General features: G+C 39.8%; 2 protein-coding genes and 1 long non-coding RNA gene across 3 annotated transcripts; 1 reads left to right on the forward strand and 2 right to left on the reverse strand.

Moving 5' to 3' along the window:
* The first annotated feature begins 2179 nt into the window (after positions 1 to 2179).
* Positions 2180 to 3473, forward strand: LOC145707185 (beta-1,3-galactosyltransferase bre-2-like). Its single transcript, XM_081784676.1, has 5 exons — positions 2180 to 2266; positions 2382 to 2521; positions 2575 to 2758; positions 2822 to 3210; positions 3252 to 3473. The coding sequence occupies exons 1-5, from the start codon at positions 2180 to 2182 to the stop codon at positions 3448 to 3450; spliced, it is 999 nt and encodes a 332-aa protein (XP_081640802.1). The 3' UTR covers positions 3451 to 3473.
* An 11-nt stretch (positions 3474 to 3484) lies between these two features.
* LOC145708633 (uncharacterized) lies at positions 3485 to 4047 on the reverse strand. Its single transcript, XM_081786327.1, has 2 exons — positions 3967 to 4047; positions 3485 to 3918 (listed from the first exon to the last, which is right to left on the reverse strand). The coding sequence occupies exons 1-2, from the start codon at positions 4045 to 4047 to the stop codon at positions 3613 to 3615; spliced, it is 387 nt and encodes a 128-aa protein (XP_081642453.1). The 3' UTR covers positions 3485 to 3612.
* A 270-nt stretch (positions 4048 to 4317) lies between these two features.
* LOC145709597 (uncharacterized) lies at positions 4318 to 6041 on the reverse strand. Its single transcript, XR_014134913.1, has 4 exons — positions 5804 to 6041; positions 4840 to 4984; positions 4600 to 4772; positions 4318 to 4552 (listed from the first exon to the last, which is right to left on the reverse strand). It is a non-coding gene; the product is annotated as an uncharacterized LOC145709597 (long non-coding RNA).
* Between the last annotated feature and the right edge of the window lie 6811 nt (positions 6042 to 12852).

A 12852-nucleotide genomic window follows, 5' to 3' on the forward strand; every position in this document is an offset into this window, starting at 1 on the left:
TCCTCAGATCCAAGGAGTGAGGTCACGTGGCCGCCTTTTGAACTTCGGCCGACGAAAGGAAAACAGTTTGACTTGGATGTTTACCGTCAGCGGGATCGCCACTAATTGGGCCGTTTCCACACTTCGCCTGGAGATCAACTGAGAAATTGAATTGAAAGATTCAGCAACTAGAAAAAGAAGAAGCACGATTTCGATTGATCTCCGATTTCGCGCCAGTGAATAAATGAAGAAGGCAGCTGAGATAAATAAATAACCAAAAGCATAAACACAGACCTGTTTGCCGATAAATACGAATTGCATGAGGCGCAGGTTACGTTCAAAAGGAATCCAAAATCAAAAAAAATCTTCTTTTGTTTGAAACTTTTTTTGGCAAAAATGTCGAAGTCAGGACAGAAATTGATGCCAAAATCTGCATGGAAGTAAATACTGATTTGCACAATAAAAAAAGCGGATCAAAGCTGGCCGGCCTGGATCTGATTATTGAGCGATAGACGCCCCAGGTCTACGAGGATCTAAGCAAATTCGATAGCTATCGGGAGCTATGAAATAGATCTTCTCACGAATTCCTCGAAATTCCTTCAGGCTTGCAATCGCAGCAACCGGCATTTGAGCAGTTCCAAAACGCGGAAAACTGCGCCCGGAAGGAGCTGATTTGTGCGCGTTTTCGGTCGATCTGCCACGCGCAGAAGCTGATTGATGAGAAAATCATTGCATTCCATTGTTCTCCGCGCTGGTGCACAAAAAAACGCTGCGCCATACAAAACCCCGAGGACCCTTCAGCAAAGTGCAAATATTCTCAAAACGGGCATCGCCGGATTATATCATCTCCAAAACTCTCTTTTTTGGGCAGGTAATTTTGAGCGATCAATAAAAAAGTAGCGTGGCCGCCCGCCGATCATCATCAAATTCAAGCACTTTCGGATGGTCGTCTCATTTTCGGTAAAAACACTGGCAGGAAAAAATATTCAAAATCTCCTTTTCAAGTGGAGCTTGCGCCGCCGCCTTATCAGTACCAGGTGCCTCCGTGCACCACCTTAAATCGGCGGCGCCCCTTTCAACTTTATTGCGCTTCAGTTATTGCCACAAACGCTAGAATCGAAACAAACACTCACGAGTTATGAATTCTGCCGGCGCTAATACCAGAAAGGAAGCCACAGGTCGTCATTAGCACCAAGAAAAAGAGTCGGCTGGCGCGATAAAGCACCGCCTTCGCGCCCAAATTTCGCAGCGGATTAAGGGGATCTCCCTCAAAATTACAAAACTGTTATTTTCAAAAGCGTGAAATTATCCGTGTTTGTCTTTGATTTTGCATCCAACACTCGAAAAAGCCCAGAAAAGTTTACAACTGCTACACACCAGGAGCTGCTCGTCAAATTTGTCATACCCTGGTGGCCAAAATTAGCCCAAATGAGCAGTGGCCGGAAGTGATCAATGTGGACGGAGTACCCGCCTGTCCGAAATAGGTTTCGGTCCTCGTCAATAGTCATACTTACCTTACTCGCTAAACTCGGCAACCTGTGTAGAAAACCTGAGTCAGGGTCTGAGAGAGCTGAAATTGAAAGCCGCGCAGCGGCTTTTTTAAAAACGAAGCCGCGAAGCGGCTTCGCTAGAGTATTTTTATACATTGTAATGGTAATATTCGCGAAGCCGCTGCGCGGCTTTTCATTTCAGCTCTTTCATACCCTGACTCAGGTTTTCTACACAGATTGCCAAGCCCAGCTCACTCGAGAAGTACTCGAAAATTACTACACATCATAAAATATAATAATTTAATATAATAATAATTTATTTTTTGGCGAAATCTACCCATACAAGGCAGTTTCATTTCGGTAATTTAACACCTCTTTATGAGATATTTGTTATGCCTTGACCCTCAATTCGAAAACTTCACAATCGTAGGCAACATTTCCTAGTACTCTGCCACGGAAACTCCACCTGAATCGGAGACTGAGAAACGAGAATAAATTGAGATTCTACTTGAAGTCAAGGTGTGAGATCCAAAAGGTTTTCGCTTCATTGTCCGCAAGGCTTTGAGTCATCAAGTGATCCCCAAGAGGGCCCGCTCAGAGAAAAATCGACCAGTAGCATCGATCACAGACCAGATCCCAGATCGCTGGCTTTCTAGAACTCAAATAATGAGTTAGACAATCATAAATGACGAGAGAGCCGAGAGAGTGAAATGCGCAAGAGAAAGTTCAACCGAAGATATTTTCCACACATTCTTCTCGGCTCATTTTTTCTGAGCTGCTTTGTTGTTCTCAATTATGTAAGTTCCATCCCATTTATTTTAAATTATTTATCATTTTATCCATTTACGAAGCTTCTCTGAAGACATAGAAGAGTACCAGAAAAGAGATCTTTTAAATGAAAACGTATTTTAGGATTATGTTTCTTCTTTTGAGAAGCAGAACTATTACCAAATTGTGGATGGCGAATGCACTGCAGAGTTTATGCCAACAACTTGGCGTAGTAACTTTTTAGCCGGCAAAAAGTGGCATGTTGGCCATTTGAAAATACCTAGGTGAGATATCGACGAAGCCCTTGCACAAATTTCTAGCTCTAGAAATCTTTTAGTTGCCCAAAAGGAGAGACGCGACTTACAGTGATCATCAAAACTGCCATATCGAACCATGAAAGCCGAGATATTCTTCGAAATTACTATCTGAAAGTCAAAAGAAAACTGCGAGAAGAAAATGGTATCGAGTTGAGTCACTTTTTCGTCGTCGGTTACCGAGAAGATTCAACTGTTGAGGAAAAAGCTAGAAATTTTTGAGCTAGAATTTGTTACAGTTTGAGCCAGTTTATTAGTAGCTCGCGAAAGAACGCTGACGATATTATTATTGGGAATTTCGAGGATACTTATGCGAACTTGCCCTACAAAACAAAAGCGGCTTACGAGTACTTTACTTTATGCGAAAACAAGGAAGAGAACCAGAACGAGCAAAGTACGCTTATCATCCACGACGATGATACTTGGGTGAATGTTGTCGAGATAGTGAAATTTTTTGAACTTGGAAAAAGTGGACTTCCTTACAATGAGCTCTACGGGAACCACCGCCTCGAAGTTTCCGTCGAAAACTATTGGATGGACGAAAAGGGCTTCGATATCAACGAAGAAATCTGGCCCTATTCCTTTTGGCCAAATTACATCAGTGGACCTTGCGTAATTATGTCTTCAGTGGCAGCTAAGAAGATCTCTTCGTCGGCCAGGTTCGTTGGTTAAATGTTTCTTCAGTTAATCATAAATTAAGTGAGTTTGATATAATTCCGCAAATACCTGTCGAAGACGCTGTGTACACTGGAATCTTGCGAGTAAAGAACTGCCTCAAACTAGGAAGATTGGGATGGCTCTATAACAATCATCAAAAATACTGTGTTCATACGGAAAATCAGATTGAAAAACTCCAAGCAAAAATTGATAAAACTTTATCATCCTTGAACCTTCTATAATTTAAAATTAAATAAAGAATACATTGTGCCAATCGCTTTCGCATTTTATTTGTTAGGAAGAATATGCTTTTCATTAGGAAATGTCGATTCAAGAGGTAGAAAGAGGCGCTCTTAGGTCAACAATCTCCTCTTCTTCATGTGGAATGGCGTCTTCTTCTTTTTCTAAAAGTCTTCTTTATACTTTGTTCTTCCGACGAAAAACAGGTGAAGAGCCCCAGCAAAATAGAAAGTGGCAGCAATAGTGAAGCCGAAAATTCCCCAATTCGCGCCTTCTTGTATCGTCCGTTTTATCGCTTCTTCGCATCCGTACAGATTGCAGGACTCCGCGGGACATACATCTGCAACGGTCTGTTCGCCAGAACAAGTCATGTACTTATATTCTGGGTCGATTCCCCAAGCATGCATTCTGTAGCAAGCGCACAACTCGCCAATGAAATGTTCTGGCTCGCAGTATTTCTCAAACGCTTCCTAAAAGTATCGTCGTATTTCATGATCTAAAAATAAGTAAATTAATACCCGGGGATCTTCGTAAGCAGGCGAATAGTAGTCTCCATAGTAGTCGTAGTAAACTGAATTGTCTTCAACTCCGACCGTCATCGTTCTTTTCAATGAGTTAAAAATAAATTTCCAAGGCAGATGATATTTCTGATTTTACGTAGAGAGGGGCTATCAATGATAGCCTATCATTCATCCAATATCTCTAGAATCTGGGCTAGTGGTTAGTGTTAGGGACTCGGAACTCTTAAGGGGGTGGGGGTAAGCCCACTGGCTTACGCCTTAGGTGGGGCGTAGCCCCTGAGTTAGGTTTAGGGTTAGGGGCAGCTCTAATGATAACTCCCTACTACCGATTTTTAACTCTAGCCAAGGCCGATCGAGTCGCAGTACTCAAAATTTGTGGCGCAAATGACGTCGTGAAACTTTGACATCATCTTCTTCAAGTGCCGCTCGTCCAGTGTCTTGTAGATGATTTCGAACGCGCTGGAAAATGTACTTTTGTGGATTAATAAAATTTCCCTGTTGCTAATAGGCGGAAAGAATTTAATACAAAACAGTAGTCAAGGGCGTTGAACCAACCACAACAAGCATTTTTCCGTTGAAAGTCCTGCGCGTATTTATCATTCTTTTTAATTCAAAGCGACATAAACAAACCTCGATCAGATCCCGCACGAGGCCATATCTGAGCAACCACACACTCCTTGCATTCTCGGTCAGAACTATTTTGATCGTTTCCCGCCTCGCGAACAGCAACAATAGCACGAGCGAAGAGAGCAAAGTGCACCCGGCGATGTAAATTGTGTAAACCCAAAACGATCTTTTCGATTCTTTCAAAGGGGCCGCGAAAAATAGCTCGAACTCCTGGTATTTTCTTCCTTGTTCGCAAGCCCTCGCCTATCAAGATCGAGAAAAAGCCCAATGCACTGAAGAATGCCATGCCAGCTCCGACGGTGTTGGTCAAAACGAGCAAATCGTACGCTCCGTCAATATTTACGTGACTGTAATCGTCTTTTGCTGCTTGGTAAATCTCCGCCCAAGTCTTAATTTCAATTAAGTCTGATCGAGCTCTTCACTTGTCCATAATTACAAGTCAATTAAAAAAATAGTTGAATTATTATAATTATTTATTATTATCAATAATAACTAATTTAATGATTAAATAATCCAAATTAAATAATATAATAAAAAATAATTTGATAATAACAATAATTGACGATTTTCAATAAGGATTTCTGAGTGAAATCCTGACCCCCTTTTATTAGCTCATTGAAAAGAGCGTAAAAAGTTACCGAGAAGAGCCCTCAAAATCTTGATTTTTGTTGAAAATGACGTCACAGCACGTGATTGAAGTTCCAGAGTACCGGATTTCTCCTACGCCCGCATTTCCAAGTCCTCTTAGCTACCCGGGCGTGTGATAGCTGAAAATGATCGTCTTGTTGAGCTCTAGGTCAGCATCTAGTTTTCATCACATTCCATTCATTTTTTCAACCCTTTTTGAAATCACCTGTTTGCTTAAAATATTGATTTTGAGAAAGAAAGGTTGAGAAGGGATGAAAAACGATGCTGACCTAGAGCTCAACGAGACGATCATTTTCAGCTATCATACGCCCGGGTAGCTAAGAGGACTTGGAAATGCGGGCGTAGGAGAAATCCGGTACTTTGGAACTTCAATCACGTGCTGTGACGTCATCTTCAACAAAAATCAAGATTTTGAGAGCTCTTCTCGGTAACTTTTTACGCTCTTTTCAATGAGCTAATAAAAAAGGGGGGTCAGGATTTCACTCAGAAATCCTTATTGAAAATCGTCATTATTAGTATTTATTATATAAAATAAAAATAATTAAGCTAAATTAATTACCTCTGATTTTAAATACAAAAGCGTCCAGATAAACAAAACGAGTCCCGATAAAACGCCAACAATCGTGAAAAGATAGAGCCAAACTTTGGAGATTAATTTAATATTCATTTTATTTTCGGATGTTCAGCTTGTAGTAAAACTCTCTATAGGCCACAAATGGGGTCATTTCTTTCGTTGTTTGCGACGGTAATGAGTGAATCCGAGTGAAAAAAGACAGTTGGACTAATATTTGTAGTGATTCGAAGGTGCATCACATGAAATGAAGAGTCTTTTCTTGCTTTTCTTAGGAAAGATCTGCAAGTTTATGGTGTTTGCTTTTCGGTAAGTAAATTTGGCGAAAGTCGAAGTTTCCCGTTTTACAGTTCTTTGAAATTTATCACTACAGATCAACACCACGTTAGAGAACTTCAAGTTGTGGTAGTAGGAAGGAAGAGAAAAGCATAGCTAATTCTAAACAAGTTTTCTCGTGTCGTAGAAAACATTGTCCCTCCGGTCTTTATCAAGTTAAATATGGGAACTTTCCACTTCCTTATCATTCTCAAGAACTCTCCACCTGGATTAGCCCCTCGATATGATGTAGCTTTGTCAGAACTTGACTTCTTCCTGCCCAATTTAAGATAATAACACATAGGTTTTTATAATATATAATATATATTATATATATATATATAATTATATAATATTTAATAATATCAAATATATTATTAAATATAATTATATATAATTAAAAATATAATACGTATATAATATATAATATAGGTTTTTATGGTGTGAGTAACACTATCCATAAATTTATAAAAGCAGTATTCTTCGTCTAATTCGTCTTGATCTGACTTTTGTGAACTATTTTAGGGAGCGCGTGGAGCAGCAGCAGCAGCTTCGGACAATCAATCTCAATTTACCTGTGCCGAAATACTTTGATTTACTTTTGTTTAGACGCGTTTTTAAAAAGGGAGCGTCCTCAAGGATACCAATTATCTCGGATTGAGCTCAGTCTTTTTCTGCTGCAATCAAGCTTGTTTTCAACATAACTTTTGCGTCTTTGAAAACTGACATTGTTTAGGAAATGCGACTAGATTGGTGTTTTACGAAGTTTTGTGTTTAACATCTATTATCGCTTCTTAAACTTATCGGCAACGGATGGAAGTTGGAGTAGATACGGCAATTCGGCGATTTAAAATCATCCTCAGCTAATTCTTCTTCAAAACAGATGCCTTGACTAATGCTTGACTAAATTGATCGACGAATATATACAGTCAAATAGGTTTATTTGCGAGTTATTCATTTTTTACATTTTTACGCAGTCGTGTAGGGGTCCAAATCTTGGCTGTTTTTCTTGCGACAAGGCAGCGATTCTTTGAGGTTTTTTCCGAAGAGCGAGTATCTGCACGCGTCGTAGCAGACTATTACGCACAGAAGCAGCAAGATACACCCTTAAATAAAAAGTAGAGAAGTTATCGTCTCACTGGCCCGTATTAAGGGGAGCGAGTTAATTATAATTCCCTCGTTCGCACGTGTAATTTAAATCCGTCTAAGAGGCCAGGATAGACGATAGCGTATATTTGTCCCAAAACGCTGCGTCCACTCTGCGACTCTGCAAATATCTGGTACTCACCCGTGATAAGCTCTGCCGTTAGGGTTCACTATAATTTGAACATCCTAATCCTCTTCCTTTCAAAGCTATCATCTTTCTTTCTAATTAATTTTTTTTTTGGTAATAATGAGCACGAAAACCTAAATCATGAATCAAATGACGGGTAGACCCAAATTTGGTTGATCTTCTATAATTAAATTTTGCTAAAATTTTTTTTGAAATTCGAAATTTCAGCTTTCATAGGAAATAGAGAAAGGTCTAAAGTTTTTGTTTCCAAAGTAAAATGAGGGTGTTACTATAATAATTTTCGGAGAAAAATCTGACGGAAAATGGCAATTCTTGACATCTACCACCTTAAGCAAATATACAGAGTAACTATCAGACTGTAATTTGCATTACTCTTGCTCATTGACAATTATCAACAAGTCTGTCCGTAATAAACAAAAGTGATTATTACAAATGTATTCAAGCATCGAGGACCTTAAAGTACCCGACGTCATTTCGCTCTTATCTCTAGAATATTCCCAATCCGTTCCATCAGTGCTTCGAACTCCCTTTTCAGCTACTTCTGATCAAAAAAAGGTTTTCGACAGACGGGGTTTTTTCAGTCGGGAAAAAGGGAGTTCGCGATTCATTTGCTACTCGAGTGCTATTATTTTAAGCCCCATCTGTAGAATCAACAGTGTACAGGTAGATCCCCAAGAGAAAGACTCCACTTGAAGCTGCCTTACCCATGGCGAAGATAATGCAATTAATGATGATGTGCGCGTCACCCTCGATGACATCGCTGAACTCTTCGTCTCTAGAAAATGCGATAACACCAAGCTTTCGTATTCTACTTCCTACTTTTCTCTGGAATAAACTGTCATGAGTTGAAGCCGCAGTCAATCGCGCCTTCCATCGACGTCCAGCCCAGCCTCCTAAAAAAAGAAAACAATTTGCAAAAGTGAAGAAATAATCCCCAATACGTTTTCACCGCACGCCGGTAAGAATATAACGATAATACCTTGACGGTGGGGATAATTATTATTGCCTTCCAGAAAATCCCGTTTCTCTTCTTCTTCGGCGAACAAGAACAAGTTATAAGAGTATTCAAAAATGAAGTACTGCGAGTACCGTGTGTGCTCGAACTTATTCACCGCGGAGCACATTAGCTATTTAACGCAAGAAGAGCCAAAGGAACTTTTTGATTAATCGCTAATGGACGGCTTTTTTAGAAGAAAATTAAGGACCCCCCATCAAGAATTGCGAAAATGGGCCTCTTAGGAGCAAGTTTTTCTCCGAGGCTATCTTAGATATACCCTTAATCTTAAGGATATACCCGGTAAAATTGAACTTTCATAGCGCCTAAATACGAAGTCGGATCATTTTTACTTCAAAAGCAATCCTACTTAAAATTGTGCGTTAAATTCAATTCTGGTACTTTTTTGGAAATTTTCATAAGAATTTTCCTCTCTAGAGCGATTTGAAAACGAAGTCTCTCGATTTCTCGAAATTTTTCCACTAAATTGCTAAAACTGAACCGTGTTCTGTATTGCAATGATGCAAAGCTACAAAATTGATGGGATCAAATTCTTAAACTCGATTGAATTTTCATTCTAGTGTTCTCTTCTTTTATACCCTTGTTTTTCTTCTCTGCGCATTTTTTCGCGTGCTACCAATCAGAGCGGTGCGCTCAACCACGCACTTTCTCTCGGAAAAGAGGACTCGAGTGAGCGAGCTCCCAGCGCGCCGCTTTGTAGAGCTTTCACGCGCTGAGTAGCCCTCAGTGAAATGGCTCTAGAATCGGTTTCCTTCGGAATTAACGAAAAGTATACCATCAAAATTGTAGATAAAGGTGTAAAGAACTTATCTATCGAAAAATCTCGACCGATTTAGTCCAAAAATTTCGAGTAATCGAGAGAGTAAGATTTGAAATCGCTCTAAAGAGAAAAATTCAAATGAGAAAATATAAATAAGTACCGAATTTGAGTTCTACGTGCATTTTAACGTAGAATTGCTTTTGAAATATAAATGATCCTACGTCGCATTTCGACGCTATGAAAGTTCAATTTTATCGGGTATATCCTTAATTGAAACTTTAAGATCCAACCCTCGACTACAACCGTTCCCCTTATGATGATCTCTTGATCAATAACTTAAGGATATACAGGCCGTTAAAGGACAGGTTGCTAGGAGTAAGCTTTTTTAGGGTTTTTATTTGAGGGAAACCCTTAATTTTCTCACCTTTTGATATTTATTAGAAACTATTCTCTCTCCAATTAACTTTGAATCTCAGAACTCTGAATCTGAATCTTCGAAGAAAAAGACAATTTCACCGAACTTGTAACTTTTTTTTTTATAATTTTGATCCAAAGGTCACTGCGCACCGAAGCGGCATCTAGCGACAGCGTTAAGCATTGAGCAACTCGACTTAGTTCTAATTTATTCTCTTCTTTTTGTCTGGGGCCTGCTGGTAATTAGCAGCAATGTTTGATTTATAATGAAAGTAATCAGCAGCAAAAAGTTTTTGTCAGACTGTTGCTCTTAATTATTCCTCCCGTTCATCAGAAACAAACCTGTGCATAGACGATGAGCTTTTCCTATTTTCTATTCTCAAAATAAATGACATCTCACAGCGGAGATGTCAAATATTTCCTAGTAGACGTTCATTCAAGTATCATAAGCTGGGCTCGGCAACCTGAGTAGAAAACCTGATTCAGGGTTTTAAAGGGCAAAATGAAAAGCCGCGTAGCGCCTTTTCTGAAACGAAGCCGCGAGGCGGCTTCGCCAAAGTTACCAACTCAATGTATTATTTTGACTAGCGAAGCCGCTTTGCGGCTTCGTTTAAAAGCCGCTATGCGGCTTTTTATTTTACCCTTTAGAACCCTGACTCAGGTTTTCTACTCAGGTTGCCGAGCTCAGATTTAAAACAGGGAGTTTACTTTTCAATATGAAAACTTAGCGGAAAATTTTTTTCGGTACCTACAATTTAAGATTTGTCGCTGCCATCCGTTGTTAAAATCAGATGAAGCTACTTCCAAATGATGAGTTCGTCGATCGTTGATGACACCCAGTAGCAGGAGAATATGGAACAATCCGTTCGAGCAAAAAATGACTTTAGCCGAGAATTTGGTTTGGCCGAGAATCAATCCCCAAGTAAGCCGCAAATCGAGTGCGCGAAAAAGTTTGACAGTTGATCGACAGTTCAAATTAAGCATGTAAATTGCGCCTTCCAAAGTGATTTACAACTGTAGTTGCGCTCTATACAAACTCGCTTCTGTTATTGAAGGTGAATAAATCATTCGAAGTTCTTTTGAAATTGTTGCTTCAATAAGTGATGAAATGAGCCAGATGCTGGAATTATACTGTCCAATCGTTCTTGTCACGATCCAGTGTTTTTTCAGATTGCAACATATGGTCTTTGGATGGGTGTAGTTTCTTAAAACAGATTTCAGTTGACGCTCGCCGACGTTCCTTTGAAGGGAGTAAATCATTGATGCTCTCTCCCATTCAGCAGCTTTTACTAAGACGATCAACTCTGTATGTACACTAGAAAGGACTTATTTATCTTGCAAGGTGTATCTCTAATGCATCTCTTTGCCATCAACAATTTTAACCCTGGCGTTAAGGGAGTAGATATCAAGAATCGCCATTTTCCGTCAGACTTTTCTCCCAAAGTTAAAATAGTAACACCCTATTTTACTTTGAAAACAAGAATTTAGACCTTTCTCTGTTTCCTATGGAAGCTGAAATTTCAAATTTTGTTAAAAATTTTTGTCAAATTCGAAATTTTGGCTTCCATAGGAAATAGAGAAAGGTCTAAAGTTTTTGTTTCCAAAGTAAAATAAGGGTGTCACTATTTTAACTTTTGGAGAAAAGTGTGACAGAAAATGGCGATTCTTGATATCTACCTCCTTAAAGCGGGGTAAATACTGTTAAACCAATTATCATCAAGTGTTTTCTCGTTGGCTTCACTGGTTTCAGCCGTTATCTACTATTTCTCCTGTCCGTTCTTTCTTTTGTTCACAGAAAGAAGTGGTCTAAAATACGAATTATTTCTCTTTTTGTTGACTCTATTCGGGAATCGAAGCGGATTCCGTTAGGAGATTTCTTTTGTAGCTTATCGCAGAAAATATTTTCCAAAAGCGGGAAAACCCGTTCACCGAAATCAACCGCGGCCAAATAGCTGAGACAAATTCATGCGGCAACCTGGGCGAAGAGAAAGTTGTTCCTCAAAATTGGTACCGCGCGGCGGTTCGTTCCCTGAAAACTCAACAATTTCACCTCACATTTTTATTACCGGTCAATGCGGGGCGTTTGTGATTCTTTTGCTAAACACTGACTCTGTAGCGAATGTCTCCAGATGTCCCGAATGTTCCCGAATGTCCTCAAATGTCTCCAAATGTCCCCGAATGTCCCGAATGTGGGGACATTCGCTCCATTACAAGGGCTTTCCGATTCTTTCGCAGTTTATTCATTTCGCCCTTTTTCAATTAAATGGTGGAATGTTTTTGGGAAAATGTAAAGTTCCACCGCGTGGCTGTCCGTGTTTGACGATAAGCGAACACCGAAATCCGTTTCTCAAAGACGCTTTTGTCTTTTTCTGACGACCTTAAGTTTTCTTTTTTGGGATAAACCAATTTATGGAATTGATTTTATGGATCAGGGTTTTGATTGGCCGGTAGGCCAAATACAGCAATCTTATTGGTGATCCAAAAATGCATTTCCATAAATTGGTTTAGTCCTTTTTTTGTTAGATAAAATAATGGAAGCCCTTTTTCCTCCCTTTTGGATATTCCAACTGAAAATTTCTCTGATCAACTGTAACCTTCGTGAACAGTGTAATTGTCAGAAAGAGTTTAAAGTTGTTTGCTCGTGCGGCAAATTTCACTGCCCGTTTATGCAACGTTCGGCGAAAAATAGGGGGCCGCCTTAATTTCAGCCCTGAAGAGAGACTGCGGCCCAAAGCCGGAATACATGGCTACGTGTCTTTACTTTCAAAAGCAGTTACAAGAAAAGTAGCACCCCGGCTGATCGTCGAAGACCCTGTCAAGCCCTTCAAATTGGCGTTTATAGCTGATCTTTTAGGGATTACCTGCTGCGCCAAGCGCAACGGGTTCAATATAGGGCAGACTGGAGCTGATGAATTTTACCTGGAAAAGTCGGCCAATTTTCATTTTCATTGTGTTAGCGTTTTATTAACAAAAATCGGCCGTGGTGTTGAGTTGATATAATCATTATTTTGGCCGTGCAAGTTTTCGAGCGAGCACGTGCTCATTCATGATAACATGCGACGAATAAAAACGGCAGTTCCTTCAACCTTCCCGCAAGTTAGTGTCATCTCATGATCCTGTGTTGAACACGTGAAGGGCCCTAAACAGTCGAATACCGGGCTAGATTTGCCCCTCGCTACTATTAAACGTGCTCGCTGGTAACACGTTATTTTTGGCCAGAGCTCAGCTTGTAGGAAACC

Source organism: Oikopleura dioica, chromosome XSR (genome assembly GCF_907165135.1).
Source record: "Oikopleura dioica chromosome XSR, OKI2018_I68_1.0, whole genome shotgun sequence".
Classification (NCBI taxonomy): Eukaryota; Metazoa; Chordata; class Appendicularia; order Copelata; family Oikopleuridae; genus Oikopleura; species Oikopleura dioica.

Bases quoted from the DNA above. Each gene is read 5' to 3' on its own strand.
- LOC145707185 (XM_081784676.1), top strand. From the start codon at position 2,180: ATGCGCAAGAGAAAGTTCAACCGAAGATATTTTCCACACATTCTTCTC. The intron at 2,267-2,381 runs GTAAGTTCCATC...AACGTATTTTAG, and splicing joins GCTTTGTTGTTCTCAATTAT to GATTATGTTTCTTCTTTTGA. The intron at 2,759-2,821 runs GCTAGAAATTTT...AGCTCGCGAAAG, and splicing joins ATTCAACTGTTGAGGAAAAA to AACGCTGACGATATTATTAT.
- LOC145708633 (XM_081786327.1), bottom strand. From the start codon at position 4,047: ATGACGGTCGGAGTTGAAGACAATTCAGTTTACTACGACTACTATGGA. The intron at 3,919-3,966 runs GTATTAATTTAC...CGATACTTTTAG, and splicing joins CTGCTTACGAAGATCCCCGG to GAAGCGTTTGAGAAATACTG.